Raw genomic sequence first — 25,663 nt, 5'->3', positions numbered from 1 at the left:
CATGTGGCAGGAGAGGTTGGTTGCTTTCTCTGTTTGGCTCGGTTGCACAGAATTCGGGACATCATATCTCCATGAGGGAGAGTAATTATTGCTTTGGTTGGCTTCTTGACAACGGGTTTCAATCGCCTTGACAATAGACTCCTGTTTAATGATTTTGGCTCTTGGTATACAGTCGTGGTGACTTGTCTGAAGTCTGGTTGCACTGTGCTTCCTGGTCCTCTATTGAGCAGGTTGCATGATGTGTAAATTGGAGTGGCCTTCCAGTTTGCGATTTGCTGTTTTGTTCTTGTATTTTGATATTATATTTTACTCTATATCTGTCTGTCTCTCTTAAACCTAATTGTTTTTCATTTGATTGCTTTTTTTGTATGTTTCCTTTTGTTTTTATTTAGTTGTTTCTTTATTTTGAATTGCTGGTTTCCCAGCAATTTGGTGTTTGTCCTACTTTGATTTAGTGCTGGCCTTGATTAGATTTTTTGCTCCAACTTATTTAAATTTTTCCCAAACCTGATTGAAATATAGTGTATTTCTTTTATTTTTCCCGGGTCTGGAGTTACCTTGTGTTTTTATGTTCGTTTATGTTTTAGTGTGTGTATATGGGTATGCATACACCTAGTTAGTATCTGTCTTAAAAAGGTAAATAGGACAAAGTGGGTAGTTTTACAGTATTTTTACAGTATTTTGATTTAAGCATGTTTTGTGCTGTTTTTATTTGAGAATTTTGATTCATTTGCACATGCATGTTAACTCTAATATTCGCTCACGATTTAGTCGTATTTTTTGTAATAAAGATTGCGGTGTTGTGGAATGAAGTCTCTGTCTTGGTTTAATGACTATGACTTATTAACAAGACTTAACATCAAGTTAAATATTGATAAGGCTTCAATTAATTCACTGCAAGTGGACCAGCTTTAGCCTTAATTATAGCGCACATTCACTGTGCTCCCCTCCTTGTATATCAAGCCAGTTCGTCTCTGGCCGTGGCTCGCACAGCTATGCCAATCAACTCATCTTTTCCCAGCATGTACATAACTCCACATGCGTGTAGGGTTGTCAAAAAAATTGATTCGATACTAAAAAAAGGACTGGTATCGATACTTAAATTCCAGTTGCGCATCTGCCGGTTCAGTGAGAGAAATGGACCAGCATGTTATTGTTATATAATCAATTTTATATGTTCAAAACGACAAACTTGCCATTGCACAATGCTGACTTTGAATTCATATGTGATATTATGTCACCAGCATATCTCACCAAAATGATCACTAATCATTACAGCATCACATGACCAGCAGCTGCCTGATTCCCGTTGCTTTGGAGCAGCTGCATCATGGAAGGTAAACCTTACATGTAAATCAGGATTAAACAGTGGTATAACTGTAGTATAAGGCATGCTGTAACGTGGTAAACTGGGGTATAGCGCTCTCTTGTGTCCTATTTCCACACTTCACGACGTTTCAGAACGTGGCTCCAATTTCAAGGTCTGAGTACAAAACCTTTAATCACTCAGTTGTGCGCTTTGGAGCAGCTGGCATTGGGTAACTGGGATTCATTCACTGAATCCCTGATGGGGTCCTTAATGTTATTAGCCGTTGCACCTTATTGCTGAGGTCATAAATCAGGATATGGCGGTTCACGCCGTGACCTTTCCAGCTAAATGGCTGCTCAGCGAGGAACAACTCTATTACAGGCCAGCGCAGGCAAACCTTTCAGGCCCGATTACAGCTCTAATTGCTAAACGCACATCAATTTTTAATTTACATTTAGAGAATTGATCAGACGGCCTTATCCAGAGAGACTTACAATCAGTAGTTACAGGGACAGTCCCCCCCTGGAGACACTCAGGGTTAAGTGTCTTGCTCAGGGACACAATGGTAGTAAGTGGGATTTGAACCTGCCTCTTTCAGGCTACTACCACCACTAGTAATACCATTTTTCATTTCTGCAACAGCATTTGGCTTGTAAACATAAAAAAATCGATTTATTCATTATAATGTAGTATATGGTGTTCTGACTTGTATATATTTACTAAGATATATTTAAAATTTCCTGTGTTTTACACCAATCACCCACCCCCACCAACTCTTAAATGTAATACCACACGGCTGTACTTATTATATTATATTGAACTAAAGTTAGTAGACACTGCAAGTCTATATCTGTATTTCATTTTATAAAACAAAAAAAAACCAGAAGGTTACTAGGAAACATACTGACCTTTTACATTTCGGATGTCTCAATAATGTTTTTTTTTTTAGACGTGATTAATAAATACTTTGTGTGTACTGCTAACGCTGCCTGAGGAGCAAGCTAACGCGGCTAACCATCATCGACGTGCGAAACTGGGTCAGAAATGACGACTCGACGGGTTCTAATCGTTCCTCGGTTCGCAACGTTTCTGCTCCGCTGCAGCCCGGACCCTGTCAGGTGCAGGCGCGGGTTAGCCGGTGTGCTAACCTGGTTCAGTAGGGGGGAAAAAGACTAATTGGACTAAAATGATCGAAATACGTTAGCGACACATCGTCCTACCTTCTATTGACAAAACCAGCTACGCATCCCTCCTACCTCACACTCTCGCACTCTCTACCCCACTCTTGACAGCGTCCTTATTCATCATAAACCTATCTGCGTGTGTAGAGTTCCAGGTGAGTTCTACAGTGTCGAAGCTAAGCAGGTAAAACCTCTTTTTTTTTATATAATTTCTGCACATCCCATTTTACCCGAAACTATGGAGTTCTCAGTGGCCCAAAACTTTGTGCATCCCATTTACATTACCCGGAATATGAATATCCATATTCATCATAAACCTGTGCATATGAGCAAAGTTCCGCGGTGAGTTATGCAGTAAGAACGGTGTTGGGCCAGGCATGTAACGAGTGGTACTGTTGGAAAAATGTATATATGTTATCATGTAATTACTTATTTTATTCATATCCTTTAAGCACGAATATGTATTAATCCTTGGAATATTACTGACAACTCTTAATCATTAGCAAATCTCAGAGCAAAGGTTTTAAGTTTGCAGGACAGCATGACCGCGACCTGAGGACCAACAACAAGCAGACTATGATGAACCAGAGTCCAATCACCTGAAGAATCTACAGACGAAGATGAACATGTCACCATGTCACCATGACTCGACCAAAGATCAATTCATAAGACTACGTGTAATACACAATTATTAACTAATATGGTGTGATTTTATGTGAACCCTAATGAACTTACCAAATAAAAGAAGGAGATGCAATGAAGGACGCCAGAGCTTTTAGAGGCCTGTTGTAAGGCGTAACTTCCATTCGCTCTCCTTGCAAGTAAAACGGACTCAAATGCTTTGTGTCTTTCTTCTCTTTGTTTAGTAAATGTTAGACTGACAGATAAACCTAACAGGTACTATTTCTAATAGTTCACAATTTTGAGTAGGGTCATAGATCACTGCAGATTTATGTTAATTACTGAAACAGATTTCCTGCTTCAACCTCAGGGTCGTCCACAAGTTTGAGCGCGCATTCAGTCAGGAATGGCAAAACTGATTTGACTGGTCGGAGTGGTGAGAGGAGTTGAGGAGGCCGGGTTAAAGGGAGTGCAGCTGGGTCAGCATTCTCCGATTTGGAGGTTGGTCGTGGGGGCGTTCTCATGACACGTGGAACTCGTTAGCTGAGCGCAGTGGATAGTAACGTTTTCTTATTTTTTTTATGAATGGACCAACCTGGCAGGTCACGTGACAAACATGATGCGCATGATTACAGACGTTGCGTGAATTTATTGGTTATAACACTTTAATCGTTGTCTGCTTACCTTTATGCATTTACACAGTTTGGGTGTTCTTCATATTCATATGGTTGTAACTTCTGAACAGACTGAACACCATATAGTTCGGTTTCATAGTTAGCAGACAATTACAGTACGATGTATATAATAGATATCCTTATGTCGCAGGCGTTCAGCTTACCTATGTTAGGTTGTTGATTCTCTGTTGTCTGTGTATCAGCACCATTACAAATTCTGCATGTATATAACTATTCTACTTATGCAATTACTGATTACTTATATTAAATGCATTACTTAGGAACCTGCTGTTTCTTCACATATTAGTCCTAAATTACACTTGGCTTTGTGAAGTTACAACGTGTAAAAAGCCAATTAAACAGTTATCATCTAACCAGAAGTACAGAAGAATAGTCATTTACAGGTAAAGTGTATGTATGAGGAGTGTAAATACAAAAGCTACAGAAGGGCTGCATTACAGGGCTTACAGTAAGTACAGCATATAGTTGAAGTGGGCAGTTTAGGAGGGTAGATATTGCAAGGGCTGATTCTACTAAGAGGAAAGCTATGTGTATACATATTTTAAATCAGGATAATATAATATATGGTACTTAATAATGGCAAAAGTAAAGGTCATATTGTTAAGGAAAATAATTTTATTACGTTTTTGAACATCACCACAAACCAAAATATTGTAATTGAGAAAAAACAAAAGAAGAACAGTGGGACCAGGAACCAGGAAGATAAATTTCATAGCAAATCCTTCAGAAAACTTAAAAGGCTGTGCTTTCTTTCTTGCTAATTTTCCAAATAATGTTATAATCAAACTGCTTTTATGCAGTGCTGGTACACATAGGAATTCAGCTCATGCCTCTTCTTCTCCAAAACCACGCACACGTATAAGTGCACATGTTATAGCCTAAATCAAAAGGACATATAAATATGTTCAAATGTACAGTTAGGGTTATTCTTTATTAAAGAGTAAGCACGTCTTTAGAATATATAAAATGTAGCTCACTTTATCGCCTACCTTTTCTTCACTATTCTTTGTTCAGCCCAATTCCCCACATCCCCCAATCAAATTTAAATAAGAAAATTTTTAGGTTTTGATATCTGTGAACATTTATTTCAATGTTACAATCAATTAAGTAATCTGGTTCACTAGGACCCCAACCATAAATACCATCATTTTATTTGCTCAGTTGTTGTTTTTCTTACATAAGTCAGACTGTAAGAAACTTACAAGTTAGTCTAAATATGCTGCTGTTTGAAAATACTCAGCAACTTCGATGTTCTAACTTTGAGGAGAAATTCATTCCACCACCGTGGGGCCAGGGCAGAGAAGAGTCTAGATGACTGTCTTCCTTGTACCCTCAGAGGTGGGACCATGCAAGCAGTGCTGGAGGTTCGGAGAATCTAAGTTGCAGTGCAGCGTATAATAAAGAATCTGAGGTAGGATCTTGCTACCCCCACAATAAGAACCCTGGAGAAATAGTAAAATAGCCAAGCTCCTTGCCTACTCCTGTGCAGCGATAGACAAGCTGGTCCAGCAGTTGTGTGCCATCCCTCTCAGTAAATGGAATGAAATCAAAAACACACTGGGCTTCTGGATTTATAAGTTCACAGATGCAGCTGATGTTAACCCGTCCCTGTAACTACTGATTGTAAGTCGTTCTGGATAAGGGCGTCTGATAAATGCAGTAAAGGTAAATCTGGCTGAACACTCCCTCCACTTCAGCATTCAGCAGCCATGGCAAGGTCATGGAACAGTTTGACATCAGCTGCATCTGTGAACTTATAAATCAAGAAGCCCAGTGTGTTTTTGGTTTCATTCCAGTTACTGAGAGGGATGGCAATATCTACTGAGGAGTTGGCAACATTAATGTCACTCCACACCAGTAAGTGGCACCATCGCCTTCCTTGGGGTAAAATATACCCAGATAAGAGAGCAAGTAAGCTCCCAGGCACAGTTGTTCTGAACAAGAAGAAATATTCCTGTGTTTTCTGTGAGTGATTCTCCTTTCTACATATTATCACAGATACAGTTACGCTAAATAGCAGCTAAATGCGCATTCAGACTGATGTCTGGGATCATTCTCACTTTTAATGCCGAAACCTTTTCTTCACTATTCTTTGTCCAGCCCACTTCCCCACATCCTCCAATCAAATTTAAATAAGAAAACCCTCTGCTGTGATTGGCTGTAAAAGACTGCAGCAGCTCACGTGTTCTACAAGCCTTTATATGCGAACAGAGAGAAGTTGGAGTTTGTTGTGCTCAGTGTAAAATTAGCTGGAACTGAGGAATCTCCGGGGAACATTTTCAAAAGGTGACCGTGTGTCTTTATGTGAATTTTTAGTTCCAGAAACCTGCTTTGTCGGTTGTATTATGTTTTCCATGTGTCTTTTTGTCAAAGAATATTTTTCTAGAATTATGTTGTTGATGGGGAGATTATTGTAAAATGAAATACAAGTTCTTCTGCTTCATTTCATGGTAAGATAAACCAGAAATGACATCAGATATCATCACATTTCTGAACTGTGGTAAAACACTGGAACCAACAGGAATTGATGTGAAGGACGAGTTGGATGATGAAGTCTATTCAGGTGAGTGGAGTCGAATAAAGGGTGTTATAGTTGTTTGGGCTTTAGTAGGAATTCTTGCAGCTTTCTCAATTTTAAGAAGAATTAAATTAAGAAGACTTCTGTCTGTGAGTCTTGTAGAGGAAATATCTGTATTATGTACCTGTTCCACACAAGAATTCTGTTATTTGAAATATTGGGTGACACACAAAACACACACCTACACACAAAGAGGCCTGATCAATTTAATTATTAGAGATGATCTATGCAAAGCACGTGTTTCAACCTGGTTTACAGGAGAATGTAGTTACAATTCTGTACTGAAAGTAACTTTTTTTTCCAAAAGCATCAATTTTTTGTTAAAAATCTAAAAGGTCAGTAGATCTATCTACAAAGTCACTAAATTGGCAACAACAACTCTTTGCAATTTTTTTGACTGGAATAACCAGATGTGATTTTTATTGTTGCTGGAGAATTTAACCACTTTCATGCCATATTATAATTTTATTTTGTTTCAAACAAGTGTTACATTATAGAAAAAACTACCGATCACAACTACTTACTACTTTCACTTCATATTGTACCTATATTTGCAGAAATTGGAAACAATATCACGGATCAAACATGTCAAAGGGGAACTGAAGAAAAAACACACCAGTTAAAGACATGTGTCTACAGTTCAAAACCAGAGACAAATCTTAAAACAGAAGCGAAGACCCACCAGTGTGTGGAGTGTGGGAAGAGTTTTACACGAGCATCACATCTTCAAGTACACCACAGGATACATACTGGAGAGAAGCCCTACCAGTGTGTGGAGTGTGGGAAGAGTTTTACACATGCATCAAACCTTCAAATACACCAGAGGATCCATACTGGAGAGAAGCCCTACCAGTGTGTGGAGTGTGGGAAGAGTTTTACAGACGCATCAAACCTTCAAACACACCAGAGGATACACACTGGAGAGAAGCCCTACCAGTGTGTGGAGTGTGGGAAGAGTTTTACACGAGCATCACATCTTCAAGTACACCACAGGATACATACTGGAGAGAAGCCCTACCAGTGTGTGGAGTGTGGGAAGAGTTTTACACAAGCATCAAACCTTCAAATACACCAGAGGATCCATACTGGAGAGAAGCCCTACCAGTGTGTGGAGTGTGGGAAGAGTTTTACAGACGCATCAAACCTTCAAACACACCAGAGGATACACACTGGAGAGAAGCCCTACCAGTGTGTGGAGTGTGGGAAGAGTTTTACACAAGCATCAAACCTTCAAATACACCAGAGGATCCATACTGGAGAGAAGCCCTACCAGTGTGTGGAGTGTGGGAAGAGATTTACACGAGTGACAAGCCTTAAAATACACCAGAGGAAACATACTGGAGAGAATCACTACCAGTGTGTGGAGTGTGGGAGGAGTTTTTCACAAGCATCGGACTTTAAAATACACCAGAGGATACATACTGGAGAGAAGCCCTACCAGTGTGTGGAGTGTGGGAAGAGTTTTACACGAGTGACAAGCCTTAAAATACATCAGAACACACATACTGGAGAGAAGCCCTACCAGTGTGTGGAGTGTGGGAAGAGTTTTACACGAGCATCAAACCTTCAAATACACCAGAGGATACATACTGGAGAGAAGCCCTACCAGTGTGTGGAGTGTGGGAAGAGTTTTACAGACGCATCAAACCTTAAAATACACCAGAGGATACACACTGGAGAGAAGCCCTACCAGTGTGTGGAGTGTGGGAAGAGTTTTACACGAGCATCACACCTTAAAATACACCAGAGAATACATAATGGAGAGAAGACCTACCAATGTGTGGAGTGTGGGAAGAGTTTTACACGAGCATCACACCTTAAAATACACCAGAGGATACATACTGGAGAGAAGCCCTACCAGTGTGTGGAGTGTGGAAAGAGTTTTACAACGAACTTAAACCTCAAGAGGCACCAAACGTTACATCTTGAAGAGAAGCAGTACCAGTGCAGGCTTTACTGTACAAACTTTACAATTCCTACCCAAAACCACATTTTCCACAAAGGTTGGCAGCAATAGAGCAATGTATAATTTCATATTCCCAAACTGCTATTTAGTTTGTGCTTTTATACTATATGTACTATAAGGCAATGTAAAGGTTGGCATTGATGTACTTGGCCATTATTAAATGCCATAATATCATGAAAGGTAAGTAAAGTGAAGTGATTTGTCATTGTGAAACACTGCAGCACAATACACAGTGTACACATCCGAAACTTGACCAGTGGGCAGCCATGAAAGGAACCTTGCAAACCTGCTGATTACAGGCCCAATTGGCCGCCACTGCCCCAGTAAAGGTGTACTGGATTGGCCGGGAAGGACCAGGATGATTCTGATATGTCTTGCCATTTGCTATTAAATCACTTTTCTTCCTTAAACGTGTAAGGTCCCCGGCAGGACCAGGCCTGTCCCAGCAGGGGACATCCTGACACCTCAGAAAAACCATGAGAACCAGGAAACATAACACTGGGTTATAATATATTTCTGCTGATTTAACATATTTCTGGCCCACAGAACACAAATATGGCATCAGTTTTTGTAGATCAGGTCAGGTTTTTCAGCTAAGTTGATTTTATTATAGTGCGATTTTCTGTCTCGAAAAACCACAACATTAACTTTATATCTGGAAATTGTATGTTCAATCATCACTGTTCAAAACTTGGGGCCGACTAACCCCCGACCTTGGTACCTGTTCTCCATCTCCTGATGGAAACGCTCACCCTGTTCATCACTCATAGATCCAAGATTTTCCGGAAACCGATCCATATGTGAGTATAAGCGATGCATTTTGATGCTCATGTTGCATCCAAGGTTCCTGAAAGCAGTCAACATATTCGTGACAAGTTCCGCGTAGTTAGGGGCCTTATTGTTGCCCAGAAAGTTTTTCACAACCATAACAAAAGCCTTCCAAGCTTCCAGCTCCACTTCGTTCATTGACTTTTCGAACTGAGGATCTGTGATGAGCTGACTGATTTGAGGACCGTCAAAGATGCCAGTCTTTAATTTCTCAATGGTCAATCCTGGAAAAGCCTGGCACAAGTAAATGAAGCAGCCACCAGCTTTGTCCAATGCTTTGGTGAACTGCTTAATCAAACCAAGTTTGATGTGCAGTGGTGGGAAGAGTATCTTATCTCTGTCCACCAGAGGGTTGTTTATGATGTTCTCTGCTCTGCAAGGCACCGATTCCTTCCGCTCAGGCCAGTCCTTCTGTATGTAATGATGAGTTCTGTCCCTACTGTCCCACATGCAAAGGAAGCAGGGGTACATGGTAAGCCCCGACTGCTGTCCCAACAAAAAGTTCACCATCTTTAAGTCAACACAGATATACCAGTGATGCTGATCATAGCAAATTTTCTCCAAAACGTACTTCACTGCTTCATACTTCTCCTTCAGTGTAGTCGAGTGTGCGAGGGGTACAGAGGCATAGAGGTTGCCATTGTGCAGCAAAATGCTGTCAATGAACAGTCTCCAATCTGTGGGTTCGTATTGTGGTACTCCAAGCTTGTGTAGAAGTTGTGCAATATCTGAACAGTACACCAAATCCTTCTCTTGAGAGAAATAAGCGCACCGCTTTCATCAACCACATATTCTTCTTCATTTTCTTCAACACTGGAAGAGTCTTGGTCGCTAGTAACAGGAAGTTCTCCAAAGACAGGTATTGGGATTTCATCGCAATGAGCTACAGGACGACGTGCTGATTCAAGATCAGGATATGTTAGGTTGTTCCGTTTTTTTCTGTTTATCCCAGTCACATCAATAGCGCAAAAGTAGCAATCAGTGTCATGGTTTCTCGGCTCCCTCCAGACCATGGGTATTCCAAACTTCAGACAACTCTTATGACCCTTGGTCCACTGACGCAGATACTCAGTGCAGTTTTTGCATACCATGTGTGGTGCCGAAGCTTTGTCTTGGTCACCTAGTGCCATACTGAAATAAGCAAGGTATGCATGCTTTACGAAACTTGTGATTGGTTTCCTGTTATGAACAAGAGTGTATTCGCCGCAAATGTAACAGAAGACATCAGGCTTATTTCTGCAAGATCTTCTTAATGATGCCATCTCATTAACTTTGAAACTCTAAATAACAATATTTGTAATATGCAGCAACAAAATTTTAAGTATAGGCCTATAAATGAGAAACACGCACACACGCACACAATGTAGTTTACATAATGCTTTGCATGGCATCAGTTTATCTAATTTCAACAATAGATCAAAAAGTTGACCTGGTAGCGCAAAACCAATGTGATTTTTGGATTTAGCACATTTAAATTATCCTAGATCAGCTATGAAAAGTTAGACCTTTACTGTTGACCAGTGTAATCGATCCCACAGACTATTATTTACCAAATGGTCACAAGATCAAAGATTGACCCCCACGGACTATTATTACCAAATGGTCATGAGAGCAGGTGGATGAGATCTCTCCCACAGACTCTTCATCCTGAGGACATAATGTGACATCCTGTCACATAAATTAAACAGATATAAGATATAACAAATATGTTAGTACTAAAACCAAACCATAACAACATCAAAGGTCTCCAACACTTGAGGGGGTTGTATAGTGACCCCCCCAAAGTGATCCAGATCGAGGATACAAAAGGGAAGGTAACGTGCCGCTCGGGGAGTCACTGCATTCAGATTCTCCCACACAAGCTGCGGTTTTAAGAACTTTGCTACCTGTTCTTTTATTCAGTGCTGTGTGTAACATCTGTTGGGTATGTTGGATTGATTTTCATTCTATCATTCTATCTTGTTTTGGACAATTAAGGAACTATTTACTATATCTGTAGAGCTGTGAAGATTATGTATGATAATAAATGTAAATATTGATATCTTTAATCTCCAGTCTTGTTATAGAATATTCTGTCAACTAAAGTTGTTTGTTATAGGGGGAACTTTCTGATCATATGGCAACACGGCAGATTTATGTATGTTTAAAGAACTTCTTGATCCTATATCACGTAAGCAGGTATTGTGTGTGAACCATAGAGAGTTCTTTTCTTCCTGCCCCTGTTGTGATCAGCCTGTCAGTCGGTGCAAATCCGCATGGTAGAAAGTTATTATGTTAATTATACTTGATTTACTAACTGGCCACTGTTTTGCTGATCAAGATTCGTTAAGTCAATGCAAATTTGCAGAGTCTTTAGTTCTCCCTAACTTTATACATTATTCAGTCCCTATTGTCCTCTTCATTCCAACTACCCATCTAAAGTGAATACAGGGAGTGCAGAATTATTAGGCAAATGAGTATTTTGTCCACATCATCCTCTTCATGCATGTTGTCTTACTCCAAGCTGTATAGGCTCGAAAGCCTACTACCAATTAAGCTTATTAGGTGATGTGCATCTCTGTAATGAGAAGGGGTGTGGTCTAATGACATCAACACCCTATATCAGGTGTGCATAATTATTAGGCAACTTCCTTTCCTTTGGCAAAATGGGTCAAAAGAAGGACTTGACAGGCTCAGAAAAGTAAAAAATAGTGCGATATCTTGCAGAGGGATGCAGCACTCTTAAAATTGCAAAGCTTCTGAAGCGCGATCATCGAACAATCAAGCGTTTCATTCAAAATAGTCAACAGGGTCGCAAGAAGCATGTGGAAAAACCAAGGCACAAAATAACTGCCCATGAACTGAGAAAAGTCAAGCGTGCAGCTGCCAAGATGCCACTTGCCACCAGTTTGGCCATATTTCAGAGCTGCAACATCACTGGAGTGCCCAAAAGCACAAGGTGTGCAATACTCAGAGACATGGCCAAGGTAAGAAAGGCTGAAAGATGACCACCACTGAACAAGACACACAAGCTGAAACGTCAAGACTGGTCCAAGAAATATCTCAAGACTGATTTTCTAAGGTTTTATGGACTGATGAAATGAGAGTGAGTCTTGATGGGCCAGATGGATGGGCCCGTGGCAGGATTGATAAAGGGCAGAGAGCTCCAGTCTGACTCAGACGCCAGCAAGGTGAAGGTGGACTACTAGGTTTGGGCTGGTATCATCAAAGATGAGCTTGTGGGCCCTTTTCGGGTTGAGGATGGAGTCAAGCTCAACTCCCAGTCCTACTGCCAGTTTCTGGAAGACACCTTCTTCAAGCAGTGGTACAGGAAGAAGTCTGCATCCTTCAAGAAAAACATGATTTTCATGCAGGACAATGCTCCATCACACGCGTCCAAGTACTCCACAGCGTGGCTGGCAAGAAAGGGTTTAAAAGAAGAAAAACTAATGACATGGCCTCCTTGTTCACCTCATCTGAACCCCATTGAGAACCTGTGGTCCATCAATCAAATGTGAGATTTACAAGGAGGGAAAACAGTACACCTCTCTGATCAGTGTCTGGGAGGCTGTGTTGCTGCTGCACGCAATGTTGATGGTGAACAGATCAAAACACTGACAGAATCCATGGATGGCAGGCTTTTGAGTGTCCTTGCAAAGAAAGGTGGCTATATTGGTCGCTGATTTGTTTTGGTTTTGTTTTTGAATGTCAGAAATGTATATTTGTGAATGTGGAGATGTTATATTGGTTTCACTGGTAAAAATAAATAATTGAAATGAGTATATATTTGTTTTTTGTTAAGTTGCCTAATAATTATGCACAGTAATAGTCACCTGCACACACAGATATCCCCCTAAAATAGCTAAAAATAAAAACAAACTAAAAACTACTTCCAAAAACATTCAGCTTTGATATTAATGAGTTTTTTTGGGTTCATTGAGAACATGGTTGTTGTTCAATAATAAAATTATTCCTCAAAAATACAACTTGCCTAATAATTCTGCACTCTCTGTAGTCTTGGTAGCTATATTGGAGTCAGATAATACAGATCTAAGACTATTTATCTGGTTGATAAATAAATTAGTTTTGTAGATTCGTTATTTTATTTTGCGTCAAAAAACTTCATACACACTAAACCCTTCACCGTCGTATCAGGTTCCGTTATTGGGCTGATAGGCGGGTTTTACAAATGTAATTGGAAAAGATCTTTGCATTTTTAAATATTATGTTAGCTTCTTTTGGGACCAGATGACATTACTTAACCAACAGTCATTTACAGGGATAACGGAGGGTTAAGTGACAATATGATGTATTGAACCTGCAACCGTGTTTTAAGGCTTAAATAAATTCACTCCAAGTGAGTTACAAGAGTTACATTCTTCTTCTGTTAGGATCTTGTACACATGATGCCACAGGTGGAATGCTGCAAAAAATCTTCTCAGCACATCGCAGAGATTCTCAATGGCGTTAAGGTCTGAACTCTGCGGTGCCCAATGTATGTGTGAAAATAACTACTTTCACAATTTGAGCTCGATGATGTTTACAGAGGATGGTGGTAGCTTAGTGTGTAACACACTTACTACCATTGTGTCCCTGAGCAAGAAACTTAACCCTGAGTGTGTCCAGGGTAGGGGTGTTGAATTTAATTGTATAATCGATGCATGGCGGTGCAGACGTGGACGATATTGCATCGATGCAGTGCAAAACATAATCGATTATATTATAATGGGGTTGCTAGGTGATTTTCTTGTTAAAAAGTAGTGCCGGTAGTGACTGTGGCGGCCTGAGTACAGCACGGCTCTGGGTACGAGTTTCACGCTGCACGGTGAGGCACCCACCGGCATTGTTCTCGCACCGCGGTCAAAGTTGAAACTTAATAGAATCCAAGCAGGCGAGTTTTCTTTCTGCCACTTCGAAACACACACACACGAAGCTGGAACGGAGGAAAATCTGATCTTTCTCTGAGTGTCCAGAGATCTACAAACCGACATTATCGTCTTACCAGGAGTCTAGAAAAACTCGCTGACTTTTTGCTCTGAGCCATGAAAAGCGGCTTTAGATTTTCTACAAGGCGCAGAAAAGCGGTCTGTGTTCAGTTAGCACTCACCTGACGCCACGGACGTCTAGACCAGCCGCTTTTATAGCGTTTGTGGCTTCAGGTTGTAAAGGGTTTTTCTCCACTACACACGAATCAGAGAAATGCTGAGAAAGGTGTGCATTTAAAGAAGTACGACCAGTACATATGAGACTGTTACAAGGTGAGAAGAGGACTAAACAGAGAGATTTTCTGCTCATGGTTGCAAAGACCTTAACTGTGTAGAAAATGTATGGCATGCATCGATATCGAGGCACTGATAATCGTAATCTAATCGAACCGTGAGACCAGAGAAGTTTCACACCTCTATGTGTGGTGCATGACAATGTGAGCTTGTTGAAATGTGACTTGAGAGTCCTGGTGTTAAACAAACCTTAAAATCTTCAGGTTTTATTTGACAATGTTTCTTATACAGAGGAAAAAATAAAATAAATAATCAGCAGAAATGTTGGACGTGTCATGGTCCTGTCACATCAACACCGTGGTGAAAAAGGCCCAGCAGTGTCTCTACCACCTCAGACGCCTGAGAGATTTCAGACTGCCCTCCAAGGTGCTCAGTGACTTCTACTCCTGCACCATAGAGAGCATCCTGATGGGAAACATCTCAACCTGGTTCGAGAACAGCACCATGCAGGACAGGCGAGCCTTACAGAGGGTGGTTCGATCAGCTGAACGCACCATCTGTACCAAGCTTCCTGACCTTCAATCATCCTACAATAAGCGGTGTTGGACCAGTGCCAGGAAGATAGAGAAGGACCTCAGCCACCTGAACAATGGACTGTTCTCTCTGCTGCGATCAGGGAAGCGCTTCCGCTCCCTGAAGTCCAACACAGAGAGAATGAGGAGGAGCTTCTTCCCGCAGGCTATACAAGCTCTCAACAACAATCCTACATAGAACTCCAATACACTCCAGCACTTTCACTTTTTTTTTTTATTTAGTTGACATTCTGTATCAATTGTTACATGTACATCCATCATGTTAATAAATGTATTAATCACAAAGTATCAACATGAATGTCTGTTTTCAGAAATAAATAAAATAAATACAATAAAAAAAACACTTAGGGAGTGAAGTATGGTTACTGCTACTTATACAACACATTATTGTCTCAGGTTAAGTAAATCAAAGTCCGGCCTGTGTGGTGTTATATATTCTATGTATTTCTTCCAACGTAAAACAGCACCCAGGGGCAGTAGTGGCCTAGTGGTTAAGGAAGCTCCCCCCTAATCAGTACACCTCTCTGGTTGCCGGTTCGAATCCAGAACCAAGGTGCCACCGAGCAAAGCACCGTCCCCACTACTCCCCGGGCGCCTGTCATGGCTGCCCACTGCTCACTGAGGGTGATGGGTTAAACGCAGAGGACAAATTTCACTGTATGCACCGTGTGCTGTGTCTCACATGTGACAATCACTTCACTTTCAATCACTTCTGGACTCAATCCCCCCAGAATCCTTGCACAAACTTTTTTGCTCTTGCACAGATTTTCTACTTTTTACTTTGAATTCAATCATTTACACACCTTCTCCCTACCTGTTACACATATTTTATGTAAAAACATAAAAGTGTAATATTTGGTTATGTTTGCAATATTTGCATATTGGTTCATTGTATACTTAAAATATTTGCAATACTGTGGTCTGTAGCAGTCGCTAAAGTATTTCACTGAATTTCATACTGTGTATGACTGTGTATGTGTGAATTTGATTTAAACTTGGGTCTTCTGCTTTTTTTCTATTGTTATTTTTTGGTCCATTTAGATTGTTAATCTAGATTTAATATGAAAATCTTTTGGTAAATATTTTCACATTTCACTCGTTTATTGTGACTTGTGACTTAAGCAAAAAAAACTCATTAAGCGACTTGCGGGACAGCCAATAAATACTTTCCTTACTGAGGAGTTGGCAACATTAATGTCACTCCCCACCAGTAAGTAGCATCATCGCCTTCCTTGGAAATAAAGATAGATCCAGATAAGAGAACAAATAAGATCCCTGGCACAGTTGTTCTGAACAAGAAGAAATATTCCTGTGTTTTCTGTGAGTGATTCTCCTTTCTACACATTATCACAGATACAGTTACGCTAAATAGCAGCTAAATGCGCATTCAGACTGATGTCTGGGATCATTCTCACTTTTAATGCCGAAACCTTTTCTTCACTATTCTTTGTCCGGCCCACTTCCCCACATCCCCCAATCAAATTTAAATAAGAAAACACTCTGCTGTGATTGGCTGTAAAAGACTGCAGCAGCTCACGTGTTCTACAAGCCTTTATATGTGAACAGAGAGAAGTTGGAGTTTGTTGTGCTCAGTGTAAAATTAGCTGGAACTGAGGAATCTCCGGGGAAACATTTCTAAAGGTGACTGCGTGTCTTTATAAATTCTCAGTAATATAAAATTAGTTTTTTTGTAAAAAGGTAAATAAACCAGAAATGACATCAGACATCCTCACATCTCTGAACTGTGGTAAAACACTGGAACCAAAGGGAACTGATGTAAAGGACGAGTTGGATGATGAAGTCTATTCAGGTGAGTGGAGTTAAATAAAGGGTGTTAAAGGATTTTAGTTAGAATTCTAGCAGCTTTCTCAATTTGCCAAGCGTCACATGGTTGTGTGAAGATTAAGAAGACCTCTGTCTGTTAGTCTTGTAGAGGAAATATCTGTATTATGTACCTATTCTACACAATAATTATTTTTGAAAGAGGTCTGATTAATTTAAGCATTAGAGATGATCTATGCAAAGCATGTGTTTCAGCCTGGTTTACAGGAGAATGTAGTTACAATTCTGTACAGAAAGTAACCAATGCTATTTAGAAAGTTATTAAAAAATCAAATGTTGTTAAATGTATCTGAAATGTCAGTAGATCTATCTACTAACTTGCTAAATTGGCAACAGCAGCTCTTTGCTATTTTTTTATGACTGGAATAACCAGATGTGATTTTTATTGTTGCTGGAGTATTTAACCGATTTCATGTCAGTGTATAATTGTATTTTGTTTCAAACAAGTTCTACATTATAGAAAAAAATACTTATTGTAAATAGTATAAATTTCACTTTAAATTGTTCCTATATTTGCAGACATTGGAAACAAATTCATGGATCAAACATGTAAAAGGGGAACTGAGGAAAAAACGCACAAGTTCAAGATGTATGTCTACAGTTTAAAACCAGAGAAGACCCACCAGTGTGTGGAGTGTGGGAAGAGTTTTACACAAGCATCAAACCTTAAAAAACACCAGAGGATACATACTGGAGAGAAGCCCTACCAGTGTGTGGAGTGTGGGAAGAGTTTTACACGAACATCACACCTTAAAATACACCAGAGGATACATACTGGAGAGAAGCCCTACCAGTGTGTGGCGTGTGGGAAGAGTTTTACAAACGCATCACACCTTCAAATGCACCAGAGGATACATACTGGAGAGAAGCCCTACCAGTGTGTGGCGTGTGGGAAGAGTTTTACACACTCATCAAGCTTTAAAAAACACCAGAGGATACATACTGGAGAGAAGCCCTACCAGTGTGTGGAGTGTGGGAAGAGTTTTACACGAGTATCAAGCCTTAAAATACACCAGAAGATACATACTGGAGAGAAGCCCTACCAGTGTGTGGAGTGTGGGAAGAGTTTTACACACGCATCACACCTTAAAATGCACCAGAGGATACATACTGGAGAGAAGCCCTACCAGTGTGTGGCGTGTGGGAAGAGTTTTACACACGCATCACACCTTCAAATGCACCAGAGGATACATACTGGAGAGAAGCCCTACCAGTGTGTGGCGTGTGGGAAGAGTTTTACACACTCATCAAGCTTTAAAAAACACCAGAGGATACATACTGGAAAGAAGCCCTACCAGTGTGTGGAGTGTGGGAAGAGTTTTACACAAGCATCAAACCTTAAAATGCACCAGAGGATACACACTGGAGAGAAGCCCTACCAGTGTGTGGAGTGTGGGAAGAGTTTTACACAAGCATCAAGCTTTAAAAAACACCATAGGATACATACTGGAGAGAAGCCCTACCAGTGTGTGGAGTGTGGGAAGAGTTTTACACATGCATCAGACCTTAAAATACACCAGAGGATACATACTGGAGAGAAGCCCTACCAGTGTGTGGAGTGTGGGAAGAGTTTTACACAAACATCAAACCTTAAAATACACCAGAGGATACATACTGGAGAGAAGCCCTACCAGTGTGTGGAGTGTGGGAAGAGTTTTACACAAGCATCACACCTTCAAATACACCAGAGTATCCATACTGGAGAGAAGCCCTACCAGTGTGTGGAGTGTGGGAAGAGTTTTATACAAGCATCACACCTTCAAATACACCAGAGAATACATAATGGAGAGAAGACCTACCAGTGTGTGGAGTGTGGGAAGAGTTTTACACTAACATCAAACCTTAAAATACACCAGAGGATACATACTGGAGAGAAGCCCTACCAGTGTGTGGAGTGTGGGAAGAGTTTTACACAAGCATCACACCTTCAAATACACCAGAGGATCCATACTGGAGAGAAGCCCTACCAGTGTGTGGAGTGTGGGAAGAGTTTTTCAGATGCATCAAGCTTTAAAAAACATCAGATGATACATACTGGAGAGAAGCCCTACCAGTGTGTGGAGTGTGGGAAGAGTTTTATACAAGCATCACACCTTAAAATACACCAGAGAATACATAATGGAGAGAAGACCTACCAGTGTGTGGAGTGTGGGAAGAGTTTTACACATGCATCAAGCCTTAAAAAACACCAGAGGATACATACACTGTAAAGAACGTACTGTAGAATTCACAATAATTTACTGGCAAAAAAGTTGCCAATAAAATCCTGTTAAATAGTTGCTAATTGCAGTAAAATGGATTACAGTATAATACTGCTTAGCAATTTACAATAAATTGATGTTTGCAGAATACAGTATTTTATTTGTTTTTTTACAGGATTATAAAATTTTTGTAATTATGCTAAATTACTGTACTTACCTGGCAACAAATGTTGCCAATAAAATCCTGTGAATTCAACAAAAGCCAAGATGTAGCTGTAACATTTTTACTATGAAATTCCTGTATATAAGAATTTTAACTGTGAACTGTACAGTGCTCTTTACCATTATACTGATGTGAATGCATTAAAACAAAGATTTTAAAAAATAATTACTCAAATTCAAAGCTGTTGTAAGAAAACTGTTTATTAAAGCTGACACCTGACAGCACTTCAGCACTGTCACTGGTAACATAACTTTACTTTTTCAACTACAGAAAAAATTCAGCTGTCACAAAACAACTACAAACAACTCAAGATTAAAGCATAAAGCAATAGTTAAAAGAAAAAGAAAAATGGTCATTATTTACTCTTCCTTAAGTTGTTTCTTTCTTGTGTTGAATACAAAAGATTATATTTTAATGAAGTTTATAACCAGACAAGTAACGTCGCCATTGACTTCAATAATAGGGCAAAAATATGGAAGTCAATGGCTACTGTCAACTGTCTGGTTACCAACATTTTAAAATATCTTAAAAAAAGAAAGAAACTCAGAATTTTGGAACAACTGAAGGTGAGTAAATGATGGTAATCCCTTTAAGCTCAAACAACAAAATGGCATTTTGGTACCAAAACGAATCTGACTTAAGCAATGAATCCGTCGAAATGACAAGCAAAAAAAGTTCTCATATGACCTACTTATTGATGTCTATATGGAAGGGGAAAATCATCTTGGACTTCTTTAAAAAATATTTATTTGTGTTCCAAAGATGAACAAAGGTCTTATGGCTTTTGAATGACACGAAGGAGAGCGATTAATGACTGAAATTTCATTTTTGGGTGAACGAAACCTCTAACTTTTATATTTAATATAAAAATATTATATTTAATAATATAAATACGCACATGCATAGTAAAGTATTTTTTTTTTTACCTCTGGATAAACTCAAGTGTGCAGGATGCCTCATGCTGGTACACCAGATTGAAGATGTAGTATGATGCAAACTAGGGCTGCAACAATGAATCGATTGAATCGATAAAAATCGTTTACTAAAAGAGTTGGCAACGAATTTTCTAATCGCTCTTTTATGTCGCGACGCGGAGACGTTTGATTATTTAAAAAAAAATTTTATTTGAGCGTGGAGCGGAATGAACACGCGCACAGATGCTAGCAGAGTTTAGCGCCTTATCGACAGCGCAGCGCAGAGCAAAAAAAACGAGCGGAGGTAGAGGACAGATACATGGCGGAGGCAGAGAAATCTGTGCGAAAATATGCAAAAGCGACATGGCACGGCACGGGAGCACCACGGCAATGATCCAGCACCTGAAACGCAAACATGTTAAGAGTGTTTGATGAGGAGGAAGGGAGTTCAGCAGCAGGGTACGTCGCTACAGAATCCTACTTTAGTTCCATTTTGAAGTGAGGAACGTAATGTCCCTGGTGCTGGTGTTTAACTCGCCGCGGAGGAGAACTAGACGGGGACTTACAGCGCCACCTACAGGTGTGGAGGGGGGATGAAACAGCGTTCGGACTGTTCTCTGCGTCTCCGCGTGGACAACTCGCCTATTGTGTCCCTGAGCAAGACACTCTACCCTAAGTTGCTCCAGGGGGACTGTCCCTGTAACTACTGATTGTCGCTCTGGATAAGGGCGTCTGATAAATGCTGTAAATGTAAATGTTTACTCGTCATCCAGCTTGACAGGCATGACAAGTTAGCGTTAGCTCGTTAATAACAGTAGTAAAGCAGGGGTGCTATAGTTACTTTGCATTAAAAGACTAAAGACATGTTTTTATTCACTAGTCTTTTTTGGACCATTCATTTTTCAATCTGTTGTCAAAAAAGCTTTTCTTACCTAGTAATTTTGTCTCGTTTCCAGTCCAATTATCTAAAAAATCTTAAATCAAGATTACTAGACAAGAAAAATTAAGTGATGCTTAAAACTTCAGTTTGAGATTATATCTCATTAAGATTAGTTTTCTTACCCCATTGGCAGATAATTTTGCTTGTTTTAAACAAACAATCACTTAATTTTGAGATGTTTGATGAGAAATTTCTTATTATATCTTATATCATTTCTTATGCTATTTCATGTGTCTAGTAAATGTATCTTGATTTAAGATTTTTTAGAGATTTGAACTGAAATCAGGACAAAACTACTAAGTTAGAAAAGCATTTTTTGCAGTGTGTGTGTGTGTGTGTGTCAGTGTGAGAGTTTGTGAGTGTGTGTGTCTGTGAGTGTGTGCATCTGCAGTGTAGTGTAGAGAACAAGTTCTGACATTCAAACAAATCCTGTTAAATTTTCTGATTTGTATTGTTCTTTATTTTTTATAAATTATTTATCGTTCTGGCAGCTCAGTTGGCACTTTATTAAAAAAAAAAGTATATTTGGCTGATGTAAAGCATACATGTGTATGTTTTTTGTGTTAGTCAATTTTTATTTTATTTTATTATTATTATAACAGCTCAAGGAGCAACATGTTTGTGCACTTCCTTTTTTGGTTCTGATTTTGGTTCTGATTTTGAATAAAGGGTTGGAAATGAATGCTTTTCTTGTATTTACATTTTTTTTGTATTCTACGATTAATAAAAAAATAATCGACAGCTTAATCGATTATTAAAATAATCGTTAGTTGCAGCCCTAATGCAAACAAAGCAGCAAATCCTGCCACAAAGTTGGGGTGTGGATTCACGACCACTTGGCCCTCAATACTCAGCATCCACTGAGTTGCAGTGAGAATTTCACCTAAATGAATAAATACAGGCAACATGTTATAGAAAATACAAACTGAAAATACAACAGACCAAGTTTATTAAATAATTTACAGATTTTGGTTCATTGTACATTATCTAAGACAATCAGTCTCGGAGAGTCTGGAAGTGTAAAACTCTTTTCCACGTCAGCCACTGTTGCTGACACCTAAGAAACAAAACAAAAAAAATTACATACAAACTATAAACCCATAGCAGTGTGTGGCGTGTGGGAAGAGCATATAGTCCTTGTTCAGTGGCACCTCGGTGGGACATTGGCAGACCAGGATTCAAACCGGCAAGAGAAAATTTTAGACATTCAAGCTCATGGGCACTGAAAAAAAACCTCATGACTCAGGTCAACAATACTGTAATTAACAAAGTCACAAAGAACAGTATACTGCTCAGCCGTTTATTTCTTATGTTTCTTATACAGAGGAAATAATCAGCAGAAAGCTGTTATACCATGAATAATTATAGGTTTTGATATCGGTGAACATTTATTTCAATGTTACAATCAATTAAGTAATCTGGTTCATTAGGACCCCCAACCATAAATACAATCATTTTATTTGCTTAAAATACACCAGAGGATACATACTGGAGAGAAGCCCTACCAGTGTGTGGCGTGTGGGAAGAGTTTTACACAAGCATCACACCTTAAAATACACCAGAGGATACATACTGGAGAGAAGCCCTACCAGTGTGTGGAGTGTGGGAAGAGTTTTACACGAACATCACACCTTCAAATACACCAGAGGATACATACTAGAGAGAAGCCCTACCAGTGTGTGGAGTGTGGGAAGAGTTTTACACAAACACCAAACCTTCAAATACACCAGAGGATACATACTGGAGAGAAGCCCTACCAGTGTGTGGCTTGTGGGAAGAGTTTTACACAAACATCAAACCTTCAAATACACCAGAGGATACATACTGGAGAGAAGCCCTACCAGTGTGTGGAGTGTGGGAAGAGTTTTACACGAACATCACACCTTCAAATACACCAGAGGATACATACTAGAGAGAAGCCCTACCAGTGTGTGGAGTGTGGGAAGAGTTTTACACAAACACCAAACCTTCAAATACACCAGAGGATACATACTGGAGAGAAGCCCTACCAGTGTGTGGCTTGTGGGAAGAGTTTTACACAAACATCAAAACTTCAAATACACCAGAGGATACATACTGGAGAGAAGCCCTTCCAGTGTGTGGAGTGTGGGAAGAGTTTTACACGAACATCACACCTTCACCTACTGGAGAGAAGCACTACCAGTGTGTGGAGTGTGGGAAGATTTTTACACGAACATCACACCTTCAAATACACCATAGGATACATACTGGAGAGAAGCCCTTCCAGTGTGTGGAGTGTGGGAAGAGTTTTACACAAGCATATAGCCTTAAAATACATCAGAGGATACATACTGGAGACAATGACCTTAAACCTCAAGACGCACCAGATGTTTCATCTTGAAGATGTAACCGTGTTTTAAGGCTTAAATAAATTAACTCCAAGTGAGTTACAAGAGTTACATTCTTCTTCTGTTAGGATCTTGTACACATGATGCCACAGGTGGAATGCTGCAAAAAATCTTCTCAGCACATCGCAGAGATTCTCAATGGCGTTAAGGTCTGAACTCTGCGGTGCCCAATGTATGTGTGAAAATAACCACTTTCACAATTTGAGCTTGATGATGTTTACAGAGGATGGTGGTAGCTTAGTGTGTAACACACTTACTACCAGTGTGTCCAGGGTAGGGGTGTTGAATTGGGTGGTAGTAGCCTAGTGGGTAACACACTCGCCTATGAACCAGAAGACCCGGGTTCGAATCCCACTTACTACCATTGTGTCCCTGAGCAAGACACTTAACCCTAAAATTGCTCCAGGGAGGACTGTCCCTGTAACTACTGATTGTAAGTCGCTCTGGATAAGGGCGTCTGATAAATGCTGTAAATGTAAATGTAAATGTTGAATTTAATCGTATATTATCGATGCATGGCGGTGCAGACGTGGACGATATTGCATTGATGCAGTGCAGAACATAATTGATTATATTATAATGGGGTTGCTGGGTGATTTTCTTGTTAAAAAGTAGTGCCGGTAGTGACTGTGGCGGCCTGAGTACAGCGCGGCTCTGGGTACGAGTTTCACGCTGCACGGTGAGGCACCCACCGCCATTGTTCTCGCACCGCGGTCAAAGTTGAAACTTAATAGAATCCAAGCAGGCGAGTTTTCTTTCTGCCACTTCAAAACACACACACACGAAGCTGGAACGGAGGAAAATCTGATCTTTCTCTGAGTGTCTAGAGATCTACAAACCAACATTATCGTCTTACCAGGAGTCTAGAAAAACTCGCTGACTTTTTGCTCTGAGCCATGAAAAGCGGCTTTAGATTTTCTACAAGGCGCAGAAAAGCGGTCTGTGTTCAGTCCGCACTCACCTGACGCCACGGACGTCTGGACCAGCCGCTTTTATAGCGTTTGTGGCTTCAGGTTGTAAAGGGTTTTTCTCCACTACACACGAATCAGAGAAATGCTGAGAAAGGTGTGCATTTAAAGAAGTACGACCAGTACATATGAGACTGTTACAAGGTGAGAAGAGGACTAAACAGAGAGATTTTCTGCTCATGGTTGCAAAGACCTTAACTGTGTAGAAAATGTATGGCATGCATCGATATCGAGGCACTGATAATCGTAATCTAATCGAACCGTGAAACCAGAGAAAGTGCAAACCAAGGTTATTATAGTTAACGAAAACGAACGATAAAACTAAAACTAGAATTGAAAAAGCATTTTCGTTAACTGAAATAAAGAGTTAAAAAAAAACGAAAACTAACTGAAACTGTTTTGTGTGTATACAAAACGAACTTAAACGAACTAATATTATAGCAAAAACGTCCTTCGTTTTCGTCTTTGTAATAAGCCTTTTGGGTTGAATTAAAATCAATTTACTTCACGCTGCCAGTTTTAAGCCAGGTTTTTGACCATTATGGTAACACGTGGTCTGTGACGTCACGTGTCCATAGTCTGTCCGTGACGCCACCGGCTAGCGTGATGGCTGCAGCGAAAGTCGGAAGAAAGCGGAAGAAAGTCCTATTTGGGATTTCTTTGATTATGACAGTGGCAAAAATAAAAGTAAGTGCCTTGTTGTAGAAGCAGGTGATACAATATGTGGAATACTTCTCAAGGGGAAAAACCCCACAAATCTGAAAGTCCATTTGAAAAGCTCACACAAAAAGGCGAACCAAGAGTACCTGAACAAGCCAGCCTCTCGCCCGCCCTCCCCGAAAGAGAAGCGGTAGCCAGGCCAGGTAACATGGGAAAGGAACGTGATACTACAGCATCCATAATGGACCAAGTAGCTGCTGGCTAGTAAATACGCAGGAACACCACAAATGAGAAGAAGCATTGGTAAATATGTTTATTAAGACTGGAATGTCTACACGACTGTGTGACTCGATTACCTTCAAAAAGTTCACCACTTCACTCGAACCAAAATTAAAAACACCCGGAGCTGCAAGAGTCAATAACCTTATCGGAGCTAAGATGGATAAGTCTATTCTGGTGATTTTGATTCATGCACCTGACAAATTTCCTAATTTACAAAAAAAAAAACTAAAACTAACACTGTAACTAATAAAAACTAAACTAAAACTAAGCAATTTCAAAATATCAAAACTAATAA

At 39.9% G+C, this 25,663-nt stretch overlaps 1 protein-coding gene across 1 annotated transcript in view; it reads left to right on the top strand.

Annotated features, from left to right (window-relative positions):
• LOC114763647 (uncharacterized) overlaps positions 1-25,663 on the top strand; it is a gene marked incomplete at its 3' end in the record, with an annotated part of 60,425 nt that overhangs the window by 3,731 nt on the left and 31,031 nt on the right. The window contains 4 exon segments of the mRNA XM_028953415.1: positions 7,056-8,301; positions 17,494-18,830; positions 22,563-23,210; positions 23,213-23,405. Of these exon segments, the coding sequence (XP_028809248.1) occupies positions 7,056-8,301; positions 17,494-18,830; positions 22,563-23,210; positions 23,213-23,405 (3,424 nt within the window).

The sequence above is a fragment of the Denticeps clupeoides genome, chromosome 14 (assembly GCF_900700375.1).
Source record: "Denticeps clupeoides chromosome 14, fDenClu1.1, whole genome shotgun sequence".
NCBI lineage: Eukaryota > Metazoa > Chordata > Actinopteri > Clupeiformes > Denticipitidae > Denticeps > Denticeps clupeoides.
This window is presented reverse-complemented; position numbering and strand designations above follow the sequence as displayed.